A 16195-nucleotide genomic window follows, 5' to 3' on the forward strand; every position below is an offset into this window, starting at 1 on the left:
ATTCAAATGAAGGCGGCATTCAATAGATATAATTTGTACTGATGATATAGATCCAGTTTTGTTCCCGGAAAACATGATTACAAAAGAAAGTAGAATTGAAAAAAAAAACAGGTTCAGACAACGCTTAAAGGAAGTAACAAATCATGATCGCCGGCCAATTTTATGCAAATAGTAGTTTGGAAGGCGCTAATGCAATCGAATATTTCATTTTTATGCATATATTAGCAGTGTATTTCAAAATTCGACTTTAGCTTTATTGAAAAGTGGCAATTACACAGCTTCCTCTAACTTTACTCAAACCGAATTGCTTCTGCCTGTATATACGATACGGGCTATAAGTTCATATTTTATTCGGTTAATTCACCCCCTGCTGTGTATAGTAATCTATTTCCTCGTCTCTTGAATTCAATTCGGCAAAGCAAAAGGGATTTTATGTTATGGTGGCGAAGTGGATAGAGCATTTGATTTGTCTACGCTCAAAGAGAATTAAGAGAAAAGAAAATGGCAACAGAAATAAATATAAAACAAAAACGTAGACATTACAAACACAAAGAAATTCGTCAAGCACATATACGATGTATACGTTTTAAGAAGAATGGCGCCATCGTGATTTCCATTTTAACATCGACTGCATTGTTTTTCGGCTTATAAGCTGCACATGCACAATCCATCGATCTAACTAACGAACTTCACTTGCACAAATTGTGCATTTCTTATGGTGATTGTGTGTGTATGGTGTCTACGGCGCTGTGTGTCGGTGTTAGACAAGATAAAAAATGACCCATACGTTTTTGAAGAGCTTCAGGTGATTTCAATAAGAACAATGGAACGTTAGCGTCGTGGCGACATTGTTCAAGGAACGAATTTCAACATAGGTGTTATTTTTGACAATGATTTTCGATATGCATTTTGCTTTTCTATTCCACCTTACCTTTAACTCTTTCGATCAGTGGATTTTCTACGATCGGAAGAAGACTTATTTTACCATATTTATACTCAAGTGTTTTATAATCCACAAGCAATGGGCACTTTAGTATTCCATTGTGTGTTCTTTATCGATTAAGATTCAATGTCAGTTCAGTTTATCTTTCTATCGAACTCATTGCAGCTCAGACACACCAATTGCAAAAATAAAACAAAAACAAAATGCATACTTCAAATACTCCGTCTGACGTCGAACATTAAATATCAATTAGTCACCGATAATGACTTTGTATTCAAATTAGCAACACTTTTCACTCAAAAAAAGATCTTGTCGTTGAACCTTATACTTACAAGTTTTATGGCTCTTAATCCAGCATGTTGTCGTGTTTGTGTGTTTTTTTATTTCTTAAATGAAACCACAATTTTTTTTTGCTACAAAAAGACGTCCTTTTTTATTTACTATTATATTTATCCGATTTAAAATGTCGCGGTTTTAATATCTCTAGGAACTGTGTTTTGATTTTCATTGCTACTACTTTGTTTACTACTGCCATCGATGCTACTTTTATTGTTCAACGTAATACGTATGATACGTGATGTGTCTGCGCTACCGGGTCTGCTTATTACAGGCATAGAACAGTCTAGCGAATCATTTTTTTCGCCGTCAACATCTTCAGTGCACGGAATCTCAAAATTCTTTGTTAAATTGCCGAACGAATCCATGTGATATTTGTCAAAACCCATTTCTAGCGCCGCTTCATCTAAACATGGTACTGGTGTTAACAAAGGTGTTCTTCTTTCCATATCCATGATACACGCAGAGCATGCCATACATTCGTCATTCATTTTATCATCATTTCTCAGAATATCGTCGTTATCTTGATTTGGTGGTAGATTGGTGGTGCATAGATTCGAACTGGTTTCGGTGATTTCTTTACCACGCAACATTAAATCCGGTTTTGCATTGATTTTACACTTACACTGTTTGCTCGATGAATTGCGTTGAAATTTTTGACAAAACGATGGTGGCCGACGAAGATCACGCTTTACTGCAAGTGGAGCTAATGTTTTTGCTTCTGATGGTAAATAAAGTGTAACCACTATTAGCGGTGCACGATAAGACGATTGATGCGAATCATTCATCTTATTTTCGCTGATATCTTCATCCGATCTGAAATTTTTGCACAAAAAAAAAATCATCCGATCATTAAATTCGTGTAGGTAGTAATCATCTATCTATCTAGATCAAATTTGATATTTTTCCCAGATTTTTCTATGAAGAACATAATACAGCCATAACTTATTCATTGAAACCATGAATATTTTGTACGTAACTATTGACAGATTTATGAAAATGCATGTGGTTTACTTGAATCACATGAGAAAATATGTGACCACAATATGAGCGCATCTCGCATGAGTCGACCATTTAAACGAATTAAAATCAAAAGAAGAAGCCCACTGTTAACTCGTTCGAATTGATTATATGGCAGAACCAAGATACATAGAAGAGAAAAAAGAAATTATCTTTAGTTTATGGCTGCATTTAAGATCGTTTTCATTAGATAATATTCATATTATCGCTTATAATTTGAATAAATTTCGTTGTCTCTTTCTCTTTAAAATCGTCTTCGACGAAATGAATTTTTATTGCAGCCGTGATCGCGTTGAAAGAAACATTTCAAGACAAAATATTACTGTTTTTGATTCTTGGTAGAAAATTTGTAGACTTTTTTTTCTTCATCATAATCAAATTTTGAGGTGAAACTTAAATAAACCGATGATTGAATGAATGCAACATTGTGAGTGATTATTTAAAATCATTTTCGCCGGTGTTTCAAATAGAAATTTCAATATTTTTCCAATTAATATGATTTAATTTAATGTGAATTTTAAGATTTGGCAAATGCCGATGTAAAGTGCGATGCCCAAGCCATTTTGACCCACACAAGATGGAATTCATAAAATTTATGTGATCATATTAAAGAGTTTGTTGCTTGTTATCGTTTGTTTAAAAAAAAAAACACAACCAAATCGCCTATTTGATTCTGTGAAAACACAAAAACACCGCGATTATCATCGATTTGCTTTCATCGCTCATTCGCTGCGAGAGATACATAAAATTTTGGAATTTTTAATATATTAATTACTAATTCGTATGTAAATGATCAAACATTTTGTGGAATATCGCATCATTAATTCAATTTACATCAGATATCATATCAGTTTATTGCTGTCTCAACAGCTCATGATCATAATGTTAATATCAAAAATAACATTTCTCCTAAATTTCACATGAAGTGACTCTATTTAGACACGGACGAAGAGAAAAAATATGTGTCGGAAAAAAACTTTATAACACTTCAGAGCAGACTTTGTTGCTTAGTTTTGATTAATCAACAGCTCTAGAGAGATGCGTAATAACTTAAATTTTATTCGTACCACACGTGTGTGCCGATTTGTGGTTTTGGTAACGCTTTAGGGATTTTATCAAAAAATCAAATTGTGAATAATTGTCGTAAGTAGAAAATGAAGTCAAATGATGCAATTGATTAATATCTAATTAAAAACATGCCAGATAAAAAAGAATTGATCATTTTCGACACTAATTCCCGAAAAAAAGACACAAAGCTACATAAATAGAATGGTAGATTTCTATTCTGATTGCACGAGCGTTATAGGATTTTCGATTTAAATTCTTTTCTAAACATGTAAATGAAGTTCGGAATACTAATGAGCACAGACTTCAATAGACACGATATGAAATTTCGTTTTTCGTCAACGCTACCAGGAATGAAAATACTAGTCGTTTCATGGAAACAGAAGACAATATTCGATGGTAATAGTAATTTAGATAACATCCTACAAAATAAAATTAAAAAAAATACACCACAAGCACGTTTCCAGTTAAAAATTTGTAGTATGCGTGCTGCTTTGTTTCAAACATACTCGTAACACGGTCACAGCGTTTAATTGCTTGAGAAAGATGAACGTCATAATTCAAGGCGTTTGACGTTTCCAACGAATAAAATAACGAATAGATATTGTGTTGGACATGGAGAGAAAACTGATACAGATACCTTATAATTATAAAGGAGTTCCAGACGATCAACGCACTATTGTTTTGATTTGAAGAAATGTGAAAAAAGAAAAAGAAAAAAACTAATTTCAATGATTCAAAGGAGCTGCTTGTTTTGAACATTTTATTTTTTATCTGACGCCAACCATTTTCAGAGAGTCGAAACAGGATTAAACGAAGAAAAAATGACTTCGAAAGTGTTTAGTTCTCAACAAAATTCATGTTATTAAAATAGAGAAAATCTCTTAGAGAAAAAAACTTTTCATTTATAGAAGAAAAAATGGAATTCATCCAATGTTTGTAAAGTGGTTTATTAGAATAATATGGCTTACCTGTCAAGATTTGTTGGGCTTCCGTTAACATCCGTTATGTTAACACTGTCCGGTTCATTATTTGTTTTCCTGTTTGCATCGGCCTTCGCTTTTACCGCACTCACTGCTCGACCAGAACTGATGATTGATTCGTTTCCATCAGCATTGTCACCATTGAACATTTTTATAATGGCGCATGGACGAACAAATGGTGCCCTACCCTCACAAGATACAGTTGCACTGGACTCATATTCACCATCGCTGTTTTGATAACTCAAACTCGATTTGATCCGAAATCTTCTTTCCGTCAATTGCATCCTAGTACACAGCATTTTGGGTAGGCCGTGTAATCTTTTGTTTGAAAATAAAATAGAAAAATTACCTTTGTTTCAGAAAACTCTATTAAAAAAACTTTCGGTTTTCAATTCATAAAATATTGACCAAAAAGTTTGTGAATGATGTATATATTTTGGTAGGTGTTTAGCAAGTGAAGTTTTGAAAATGTCTTTGTTTCAACAAGTTTCATGTTTTTCACGAGAAGTAACCTTAACATTGTGCCATTCCCCCATGAGGTTACACGATTTCAAAATGTTTTCATGTCAAAACACTGAAAACTTCTAGTCTTCAACTTTAGATGTTGCATTTATAAATGTCATATATCGTTTCGATTCGGTTTGAAATAAAGTACCATGCACCGCTTGTTCATTTCTAGTGCAAGCGATTTGTGTAATTGTAAACCATATCATCTGTTGTTTCATAGAATATCTTGAACTTGACGTCATGTTAAGAAAAAAAAAAACATTGAATTTTTTTTTATCCGAAAACACACAACTGTGGTTGGTTTTTAATAAAAGTAATTCTTATTCAAACTGAAACACAATATTGGTGCTGTTGGACGCCGATCAATCACATAAAATCGAGACTCAGCAGCAAGTATCACATATCAGAATAAATAACACCAACTATGTGCACCAGCACCGTTAAAAGGAAGAACGTTGTATACAAATAGAAAATAAAAAAAAAATTGTACACAAAGCGATTGAAAGAAGAGAGAATAAAAAAAACGTATAAAAACGTAGCTTCTGCATTTAATACACATAAAAACGACAATAATGGCAGAGCATCGGTGCATTGAAACGCAATCGAAATAGGATTTTATGCTGTAGTGTACGCAGGTGATGGCAAAAATTTTCCCAGGCTCTTTTCGTGGTACATTTTCAATGATTGCTTTGACACGACAGCCCATAGAAAATCATTATTTATTTTCCTGCGTCGGTGTGTGCGTGCATGTGTGCGTTCTATACATTTCATTTACTTTAATTGCATTTATTTTATGAGTTTTTTGCAAGTGGTTGATAGCATCTAAAGAATTCGAATCGTTACACAAATTGTACAGTTTTCAACAGAGCTATACGCACCATAAAATAAAATACATATACATGCACATGTTCTTTGTATGCCAACTGACAATGCCTAAGAAACATTATAAAAGCCTATCCGATATATCTATCCCGATGTCGAATAGCGAATGTCGAATAAAAAAGAAGAAAAAAAGACTGCAGTGAACGTATAATTGGAAAGGATCTGGAAATGAAGCGTTTAGCACATGCATTCAATGTTGAGAATAATTCATATGTGTGCACCAACACATGCATCCGCATAGCTTCTCATGTCAGTCAAAAGGACGATATTGAATTCTATACTTCGGATATGAACCATATTGTTGATGTAACGAAATCAATAGTAATTTTAAAAATGTATTCCATTTTTGTTTTGTTAGAATGTCTTAAGTGTAAGAAAATATTTAGTTTGCACATCTGTTGTGAAAGTGTTATGCACTTGATTTTCAACAGAAATGCAACGATTGGAATTTCTTTTCGGTACATGGATGCAGGAATTTTGGAAAATATATAAATAATCTCTCAAATAAGAAGAAAACATATTAATAATGTTTCATTTACTAGATTTAATATTGCGTAGGAGAAAGAAAGATTTTATAAAATTTTCAGTTAAGTCATAAGGTCTATAAAGACAGAGATATTTTCAAATGAAAAAAAAAATCATCTTAGTTTGCCTATGATTGAATAATATTAGTGCTGAAGGAGAGTTTTCAATAAAACCATTATAAATGTTTAATACAAAGAATTGTTTCATTAAAAATGGAGAAATAAATTTTAGCAATAAATTGCCGAAATATGACGCATTCGAAAACCATGCTATATATTGATTAATTGAAGTGTTTAAAATTACCAGGAAACAATTTTATTGCGTGCAGATTAATAAAGCCAATTACTGAAATACAAAATAATTTACCGAGTTCAAAATTATTACAACATATTTATTTCGTTAGCTGTTTGAATTGTTCGTCGAATATTCCAAACTCGATATTTCGCCAAAAATTCGTCATAACGTAGCAAATACTGTTAAAAATGAATTATTATTATTATTATATGGCACAATCACTTACACAGCCACAATCGAGCACAAGCTTAAGGCTTGTCAATGCTAATTTTATATATTCAGAGTTTTAATTTGAACTAACTTTTTGTTGAATAATCCACAAACTTTCTGTTAATTAGCAAATTATTGTTATGGATGCAATGTGGAGCGACTTTTGTACGAATCGTAGCATTTTGTATGCTGTCTACTTTAATCGAGTGAAAAACACAAACTGAGCAATGCCGCTAAGGAAAATCGTCGGAAATGCTCGCATTTGTAAAAAACAACAAAAAAAACTTCGCCGTGGCAGGATTGTATCTAGAGAGCATATTGTATTGTTATGAATGCAGGAATCGCAACTCGCAACTGTCAAATTTATGATATTACTCGAATTCACGATAGAAATGAAATTCAAATGCGAATAATAACAACACCATCACGCTATTTAAGCCAATTTATGCTTCTATTTTTAGCGATATACATAACATGATGAAATATTAAATGAATCGCGCGAGCGGCACAAAAGAAACCGCATATGATATACCCTCCAATTGTTTCACTCATAGGCAATCTATGAAATTTAGCGCAAAGACTTCTAAACGCATTTATAATTGCGACGAACATGAATTTAAAACGATATACCACTATATTTCCGTAAATTTGCCATAACATAATTTCAATAGCTCCTCGTTAAATTAGAATTCACCCTGAATATGTTTGGTGTGAACTAATGCAATATTTCCTTGGCAAAGGTCTTATGGCTGGCAGCAAACATACACAAGTGAATGAGGAACTGAATTGGCCTTTCACCCGTTCGAAACAAGTGACCTGGTGATGGATCGTGCATTTTATGAGAGATTTCCATTTGACACCTTGCACGCAAAGAGCAAATTCAATGTTATATGTCACTTTTTTTATCACCACTGTAATGTCACGAGCTAAAAAGTTCTTTTGCATTTCGTCCCATAAAAAATGAACAATGAAAGTGAGTTTTTTTCGTTAAAGACACATGCATATATCGGGAATACGTATGTATATGACGGAATATTATCAGTTGCGCATTCAATAGAATATTACCTTCTTATACAAAACAAGCACATAATTATTGTGGTTTCCATATTTGCACGCGATATACGTCGTATGAGGGCATTTACCATTGAATTGTTCGACTAAAATCGAATATATCAGTGCATTAAACTCACATGGTAACTAAACCGATTTACAAATATGTTATATCTTATGTGAATAAGATTCTTGAAGTATTTGCCTTGAAAAGGAACGCCTTTGTCGTTTGAGACGTAACCCATTCTTATAATTCGATGGTCTCAATTTAAAAACCACCCGCAATTGAGACATTCACTTGATTGACACATGCATATTTTAAAATAGATAAATTGAAATTGAAATAAGTGGAAGAAAAATCGTTTGAAAATTACACCATCGAACTATTATGTTGGACTTTATTTATTTCAGTTCAATGTAAATGAATATTTTAGGCAAATTAACGAAATGGATTCGAATACATCAACGACTGAATGAGCATAAACATTATTGTGAAGTTAAAATATTCAACGTCGTTTCGCATGCGGCCGCATGAATAATGAATGGCCAAACATTTTTGATGTCTACCAAACAGGAGCTGTTCATTTAGTATGACTGCATTATGTATAAGACGCAAATGACAATAGCAACAAATTCCAATTAACTTGAACGAACATTCATTCCTCTACTCCATCCATATTTGTTTTGGATTTTATCTTATAGTTTGCTCTCGAATCAAATATTCAAATCAACACAAGCTGAACAACGAATCAGTCACAATTTACAGTTTGTTAAAAATTTAACACAAAAATGAGTGGAAAGAATGTTTTAAATTCGAAAGCACAGTAAATATCGATCAGCAACTAAAAATAAAGAAAAATTTGGAAAGAAAAGTATGACAACCCACCCAACACTCGCTCATGGTCAACATGATTTTTGAAAATGCTTTCCATTCAATTTGCCAAGTTGAAAAGTTTTAAATTTATATCGATTGCCAACAATGCGAGCAAATTTGCGTTCTTTCCTACTTTTCACCACCAACCATCAGATTGTTGAAATTTACAGACAGCAAAAGAAAAGAAGACGTAAGAAAAAAAAAACAAATCTTTGCCAAACTCTCAGCATGGCCAATTGTACCAATAAAACGTTAAGTGTCGCAAGACGTCAAAAAGAACAAATGTTCAAATCAAACAAAAATGGTCTGCATAATAATTATATCACAGCTTTACTCAAATGCTTTACTCCACAAATAATAAACAATTCTGAAATTAGAACGCATTGTACAACCGAGAAGAGCACCATCGCTTCACTCAAGCGTTCGCTTGAAAATGTGTGGCATTTTGGCGCACACTTGAATCGCTCCCGATTTGACGTTCGCAATGTAGAAACATTGTTAAGCTTAGTTAATTATGAATGAAATCAATAATTAAAATCGTTAAGAAACTTTTAATACCAGACTAAGTGACTGTTGATACTTTTAACGGCTTACCACTTCTTATCGTGTCGAATGTCGTGCATTTATTCGTGAAAAATATGGGCTGAGCCTTTGAGTGTGAGCTTCAATTCCAAATTGGCTTACTACATTCTCTATGACAGCGAACCATTTACTATATTTACAACATGGCAAACGGATTTTGAATCCAATTGGTTTTCAGATGGTGTGGCGTGAAAAATTAGCTTCAGCATTTGATGAGTGCCGAATGCATTGGAAGTGATAAACTACACTCGAAACTAATTCGTAGAAAATCTTCTATTTAAATTTCCCATCTCCACTGCCGTCAGATGTACGTACGTATGCACATGGTACATCCTGAAATGATGGTCAGATTGTCGAAATTGAGGAAAGATAAGAATTCGATATCATTGCGTTAGAATTTATGGCATTTCCGTTCGGACCGTTTAAACGTTGAATGCAAGTGTGGTTCGTTGTGTGTCATATATGTGGTAGGGTTTTAGTTGTAGCGAAAAAGATACACTTCCGTTTGATATATAATACAGACTCATTTGTCTTGTGTGTACTCGTTTTTTTTTCTCGGCGAAAATTACAACTGTAATAACAATCGAGAAAACTGCGAACACGGCAGAATGAAAGAGTTTGATGAATTTCAAGGCTATTTTCATGACTGCAAGTGCTGTTTCCTTTCGCTGGCCGCCCTATCGATTCACGGTCGCTCCCTCTTATTCATTATTTTTCCTAATACTTTTCCATGTTCGGGAATTAGCCCGGCTGCGTCTGTGTATATGGTGTACGATATCAGCACGACTACATTTTACGAGTGAGGATGAAAGTGAACGAGTGCCGATTGTAAGATTTTACTCTTTTATATTGTACGTTGTATGTTCGCGAGAGGTGATAGTAAAAAGCGTCTACATAGTGTTTTAAGCGTAAAGTGTACACTGTACAGTGTGCACAATGGCCATATCCCATATCTATTATAATTTATGTGTGTATAAAATTTTCGTGTTCGTCCCGTCAACGCCATTCGATGGTGTATTGTGTACTTGAGCAAATAAATTTTATGGAACAGAAGTAACACACACACACACAACGACACACGAACAATATGAACGCATAAGCATTTCGATGTGAAGATGGACATTTAGTGCTGATGCTCGATGTTGGTCAGCAGCATGTGCATGTGAATAGCGCAGTTTATATTGCCGCACATCACTCGCACAAGGAAGTTCACTTTTATTTTTATTATATTCAACGAGATGTGTTTTTCAGTAAGTGAATGAATGGCTCTCGCTCGAGGTTTATACATACGATAAAGACTGAAGGCATATCGATATGATGAGTGAATGTTTCGTCGTAAATGGCATACAAGTTATGCTGTTGAAAGCGCACAAAAACAGTTTCTACTACTACTGCCATTTCCAAACGACAAACGACCACACATACTCGCACACTTGGAATTTGCGTGTGTGCGAATGTGAACAACTGATGCGAACACACATGAGTTGGAAAATTTATCTGAAGTTTAACATATTCGGTCAAGCATTTTTCATTATTCAAAATATTTAAATGAATACAAATTACATGCATCCGTGTGATTTATCAAAGTCAGCTTGATTAAGACATCAGTCAAAGAGGTGATTCTTAAATCAATTATATCATCTTCAGTTTTCACACTGATTTTTACGGTAGTTCCGTTTCGATTGATTGAATTAATCCTTTTGACCAGTTGTTTTCATTTCCTCGCACGAGAAAAAAAACAGCATAAACACACACGTTCACATTGAATTTCAGTCGATCCAACAAGTGACCAGTTTTAGGTCATTCCTACGCTTTCAATTATTATCGACATAAACTAATGGAAACTCAAGTTCACGTAGCCCATCTCGGATTTTCTTGATAACATTTTCTTTCGTTCAACATCGATTAAATTGTTGTGAAACACATGTGCCGTTACGTCTAACGGAAATTTTCACTGCTTTGTTGTTAGCATACATATATTCTAGTTTGGTACACATTTATAGCATTGACGAAGCACGTCTCGGTGAATATGCGTATATGTGTCTTTCTATCGCTTTCGTTGAACTGATAGAACTGGACGTGGGCTACTTTATATTCTCCAAAATAAGTACGTTACATTTTATATAAATTTCAAATTTCCCCCCGGCTTATTTCATTCAGGAAAAAAAGTCGAAACACACACACACACACTCTTTCTTTCTCTTAACGGCCATCATTCGTTTCGGCTTATGTATTTTGAATTGCACGCACACACAAGTTTGTGAAATCATGTAAAACATTTTGGCGATAGTGAAAAGCGATATGAAATATAAGATAATGCGTAAAATACATAGCAGGACCAGTTGAGATAAGGTGAAATATAGCAATAAAAAAGGGGGAGCATGTGTATTGCTCTTTTTAGCTGGACATTGGTACGATTTCGTTTTTTTCATACATTCTTCTCTGATGATGGAAAATTTACATAACTCTTGTACAGAATAGAAGATTATGTGTTCTTATGTGATGTGTATTCAGAAACAGCAGCAACAGCAACAACAACAGAATCTACGCCAGCAACACACATAATTTGTACGATATATAGAGAGAATCGACCATCAATTCTTGTCCCGTTCTTAAATAATGTTTTAATGTATGCAAAATAACTAATACATAAAACACACACAGTAGACAAGCGCACCCGCTCAACGGATCGATATTTGATGATTTTCATTTGAATAGTGCGTATGTGTGTTGTGTGTGTGTGTATGTGCGTGTTGGAAATGTTCATGAACGAGAGAAAATCACAAACGTGATGTTCGAGAAAAACTATCATAGAATATGTCGTTGCTATGCAATGGACGTCTGTTTGCATTTGAATTCAATCAATATTTTCCATTCTAATTCGATTTCAGTCGGTCAAAATACGTTTCATTCAGTTTGGATATGATGTTTTTCGTACAAATATTATAAAATTGAATTTCTGACCATAAGGGAGAAACTGTTTGTCCGAGCACACAGATGCAAATAATGTAAAACTTTGAAAGCAGTCATGCCAGCGCACCGAAAAATCGCACTTTTTTGAAGTAAGTAAAAATCGTGAACTTACGTAAAATTACGTTTTTTGGAAGAAGGCGAGAGAGAAAAAAAAAAGTTTTAAGGACACCCAAAGTGAATTTTCTAAACGATCGACCAGTAATTCAAAGATGAAACGTACAAATTGTTTACAAAAGGAAAATAGCAGACATGATTCAACGAAAATATTTCAATCGTGAATTTATACCGTGGTCCATGCGATGAATTGCCAGTAGCAGTGAGAGGTGATGTGTTTCACGCGGTGCTGCGAAAAAATATCAAAAGCAATGAATTCAAGGGGAATCGCATTCGGCATTTGGATTGAAAATCACTTCACAGCCAAAAATTGATATATCATTTCCGTTTCAATAATACCACTTTCAAACTCCAGTCGACCTTTTGCACGAATGTTACAACCTCATTTGTTATTATTTCGTAACGATGTTATCGCAATTGCGCTTCAGTTTTGATGTTTGCATTACGCGCGCCACTGGAGCATAGTCCACCCCCTGGATAAAAGAGTGTAATAAGTGTGAAATGCGTCGTACATTAACATAAGCAAATGAACAAGTAAACAAGTTGTTGTCAAAGCATTTACCAAACAATTTTTCACACGTTCAACGTTGAACAATCATGTTTAATGTTGGTTTATCAAAATTGAACGAGTTAATTACCGAGAAAATTTAATTTGAGCGTCTATGTCTTGTAGCCAAGTGACGCTGCACTTGAAAGGCCAATTTTATGAATGTCTTTTGAGCGAAAATTAGTATTCAGCAAACAATGAAGAACAGGAAGAAGTGCTGTCTATCAAGAAAGAATGGTTTTGTTTACTTGGCTTTGTTGGTGTCGCGTATTTCATTCATCACAACAAAGTAACAATCTATAAAACCAATCTGCGAGACTAGACAAAAGCAATAACTGATTTTATGACAAGTGCACTGAATTTGTTTGTGAAACAGTTGAGTTACTATAAATTGAAGAATCGAATAAAATGATTAAATTATTTACTAGAGAAATTAGCAATTAATTATATTATGGAACAGACGCTGGCCATTTTTTCTGATTTTTTTTTTTTAATTACAAAAAGATGTATCTTGAACAAAACAAACAAAGTGCTTTTATACGACTAATGGTAATTCGCTTTTTTTAGTTGTTTCATCTTTCGATATTGCAAGCATCACTTGAAATAGAAAATCTATTAAAGTTTAGATCTAGTTTAATCTATCTGTCTAAGTTAGTCGATTTTCCAAAATTTGTTTTTCTTAAAATCAAAACACATTAATATGTCCATTCATTGGTTTTTGTGAGCTTTAAATTTACTAGCAAAATTCATATTGAGAAAAAGTGTAATTTTCAGGTATCAATAAAGGAATATCCAACATATTTTAGTCCCTTTTGCTGAAAATAGTTTTTGTACGGTTTCAGGTTTCAATGAAAACCGATTCCAGAAGAAAGTGAAAAAATCTACCAAGTATATGTTTCAAATAAGTTCAACCTTCAGGGCAGCTTCATAATTGGGAATCGACTCCACATTGAAACAAAAATTAATCTTACTACGACATCGTAAAGTAATAAACGAATAACAGTCCAATAAATCTGTCAGTTGTAAAGTTTACCAAAACCTATCAAATGATTCAATGTTAAATAAAGTGGGAAAGAGACGCCCGTATGAGCAAATTGTCAATGGTCTATCTGTCAAAATACGAGTACGAAAAAGCTGAAAATGTCATGAACAGAACAATCAGGATAAAAAAAGAATAAATTTCATTTGATCATATTAAATTAATACGTAAATTTTTTTTGTAAATCATAATACGAAATGGCAGGCTATCGAGAATACGCTGAATTAAAGTAAGTTTGAAAATTTCAATCAGTTAAATACTGAAACAACAACAAAGCACATTGGCATTTGGTGCAAATGTTTTATTGTCGTAACATTGAACTTAGTGTGATGTAATTTTGTTTTGGTTTGTTTAATTTGCGTGGTAATAATTAAAATTGTCACTGAACAATGACTTTCATTTTGTGTTTATAGCAGATACATCAACGAAGGACTGGATGATGAGTTGGATGAAATGGACCAAGTTGACTACATATCGCGTTACCAACTAGAGCATTTTGGTGTTGGTAGAGTGGGAGAAAAGCGATCAGAGAGTCAACGATACTTGAATCATGACTATGTGCAACCACCAAACGAACCCGATTCATCAACGCCGCTAAATTATAAATACGTGAAATCCACACGAGATCTCACCCTTCCATTGCAAAAACATCCAAATGCTCAACCAAACTACGAAAGTCCCGAAGATGAAGAGCTATCGCTTCGCAAATATTTAGGTGTTAGCGTCGGTTTAGTGAGTTTGATCACAGAAAATCTATTGAGCCATCCGTTTGTTGTGCTACGGCGACAGTGTCAGGTTCGTCATAATTCGTTGCGACGGCATTTAGTACCATTTACACTTGTACCTGTCATATGTCATTTGCATCAACGACAAGGTGTCACAACATTGTGGAAAGGTTTGGGTAGCTGCTTGTTGATTCGTGGCATGTCCTTGGCGATAGAGGATCTGCTGTCAAAAGTAACACCGTGGCCTAAGTATGTATAAATTTCGATGTGAAATCGGAATGATTTGATTTCATTTGATTGTACATTGCAGGGAAATCACACATAGAACGACCTTGAAGAAGTTTGGACAGCATTTGATACTAAAAAGGTAACTTTTTCACCTTCAATCGTTTTATTCATTGGGTGTTTTCATGACTTTATTTGATTTGCAGTGTCAGCATTGCCGTTGTAGTACCATTTTATGCCGCATCTCTAGTTGAAACGGTGCAAAGTGATATTGCAAGTGAAAAGCCCGGCATTTTCGATGTTTTTCGAGAAGGATGTATACGTTTACTCTCATTTCAAAATCCGCAAAAAGGTCGAATGCTACCCATATGGGCATTGATTGGCCCAAGTGTGGCAATGGGAATATCAAAATACATATTTGGGTATGAAATAGTCCTTATTGCACTGAAATAGTTGGCTCGAATTTTAATTTATTTACCAAAACGTTTTCAGACTGGCTGTCAAAAGTATTTCAACGAGAATTATGCAATATCGTTTACAAAATTCACAACAACAACGAGGCGCACGACCAAAAGATTTCGAGAGTGATCAAGAGAATATTGAAATCTATTCGACATTGTTGTCAATCATGTCAACAGAGATTTTGTTTTATCCATTTGAAACGATTTTACATCGCATTCAGTTGCAAGGCACACGAACCATTATCGACAACTTGGATTCTGGATATTCGGTGGTGCCAGTCATAACGAGTTACGAGGGTGCGGCCGATTGTTATAGATCAACTATTGCCAGCGAAGGAGTTTCAGGGCTTTATAAAGGCTTTGGAGCAATGGTTTTGCAATTTGCAGCACATTATGCGGTCATAAGACTCACCAAATGGATCGTTACCCAAGTGATGGAAGTTGTTGCAAATAAGCCACCATCAAAGGTTACTGAATTTTATAATCTAAATTCGTCGATAAGAAGCTCACCCATTGACGGCGGCACCGCAGAGAATGAATCAATTGTGTCAAACACAATTTCAAAAAGCATCAGCTCACTAAGTGTCGAATAGTTAAACAAAAAGTCGTTGTTTGTACAATATATCATTTTTTTTCCTTCAAAATGTTGATATATCCGTTTGTTTCGTTTATTAATTAGTCAAATTTTACAAGCTAAATTAATTCAAATTCAGTGAAAAAAAAAACTTAAAATAAATTCTAGATCAATAAAAGCTGCGATAAGTAAATTAACATTAATTTGATCAAATGTTTCCTATTAATTTTATTTATTTCAATAAATAATGAAAAGAGTCATGTGTT

At 34.0% G+C, this 16195-nt stretch overlaps 2 protein-coding genes across 6 annotated transcripts; one reads left to right on the forward strand and one right to left on the reverse strand.

The window, feature by feature from the left end:
- Nucleotides 1–1357: 1357 nt before the first annotated feature.
- On the reverse strand, nt 1358–6969 carry LOC116350878. 3 transcript variants are annotated; one of them, XM_031782850.1, is made up of 4 exons: nt 6857–6969; nt 6628–6734; nt 4336–4665; nt 1358–2095 (listed from the first exon to the last, which is right to left on the reverse strand). In XM_031782850.1, exons 3-4 carry the CDS (start codon nt 4644–4646, stop codon nt 1402–1404), a joined length of 1005 nt encoding a protein of 334 aa, XP_031638710.1. In that variant the 5' UTR covers nt 4647–4665; nt 6628–6734; nt 6857–6969; the 3' UTR covers nt 1358–1401. The 3 variants fall into 3 exon arrangements, with proteins under 3 accessions (XP_031638710.1, XP_031638712.1, XP_031638711.1); XM_031782852.1 differs by lacking the exon at nt 6628–6734 and having other exon boundaries at nt 6857–6963; XM_031782851.1 differs by lacking the exon at nt 6628–6734 and having other exon boundaries at nt 6782–6875.
- Nucleotides 6970–14026: 7057 nt separating this feature from the next.
- On the forward strand, nt 14027–16185 carry LOC116350803 (solute carrier family 25 member 46-like). 3 transcript variants are annotated; one of them, XM_031782746.1, is made up of 5 exons: nt 14027–14173; nt 14358–14918; nt 14980–15036; nt 15101–15316; nt 15387–16185. In XM_031782746.1, the coding sequence occupies exons 1-5, from the start codon at nt 14142–14144 to the stop codon at nt 15946–15948; spliced, it is 1428 nt and encodes a 475-aa protein (XP_031638606.1). In that variant the 5' UTR covers nt 14027–14141; the 3' UTR covers nt 15949–16185. The 3 variants fall into 3 exon arrangements, with proteins under 3 accessions (XP_031638606.1, XP_031638607.1, XP_031638608.1); XM_031782747.1 differs by having other exon boundaries at nt 14361–14918; XM_031782748.1 differs by lacking the exon at nt 14027–14173 and adding an exon at nt 14231–14289 and having other exon boundaries at nt 14361–14918.
- The last annotated feature ends 10 nt before the right edge of the window (nt 16186–16195 follow it).

Source organism: Contarinia nasturtii, unplaced genomic scaffold (genome assembly GCF_009176525.2).
Source record: "Contarinia nasturtii isolate CC-2019 unplaced genomic scaffold, AAFC_CNas_1.1 Cnas_scaffold_4311, whole genome shotgun sequence".
Classification (NCBI taxonomy): Eukaryota; Metazoa; Arthropoda; class Insecta; order Diptera; family Cecidomyiidae; genus Contarinia; species Contarinia nasturtii.

Coding starts and splice junctions, on each gene's coding strand:
- LOC116350878 (XM_031782850.1), bottom strand. CDS start 4,646: ATGCTGTGTACTAGGATGCAATTGACGGAAAGAAGATTTCGGATCAAA. Junction 2,096..4,335: donor AGCCCAACAAATCTTGACAG/GTAAGCCATATT, acceptor CAAAAATTTCAG/ATCGGATGAAGATATCAGCG.
- LOC116350803 (XM_031782746.1), top strand. CDS start 14,142: ATGGCAGGCTATCGAGAATACGCTGAATTAAA. Junction 14,919..14,979: donor AAAGTAACACCGTGGCCTAA/GTATGTATAAAT, acceptor TGTACATTGCAG/GGAAATCACACATAGAACGA. Junction 15,037..15,100: donor CAGCATTTGATACTAAAAAG/GTAACTTTTTCA, acceptor TTTGATTTGCAG/TGTCAGCATTGCCGTTGTAG.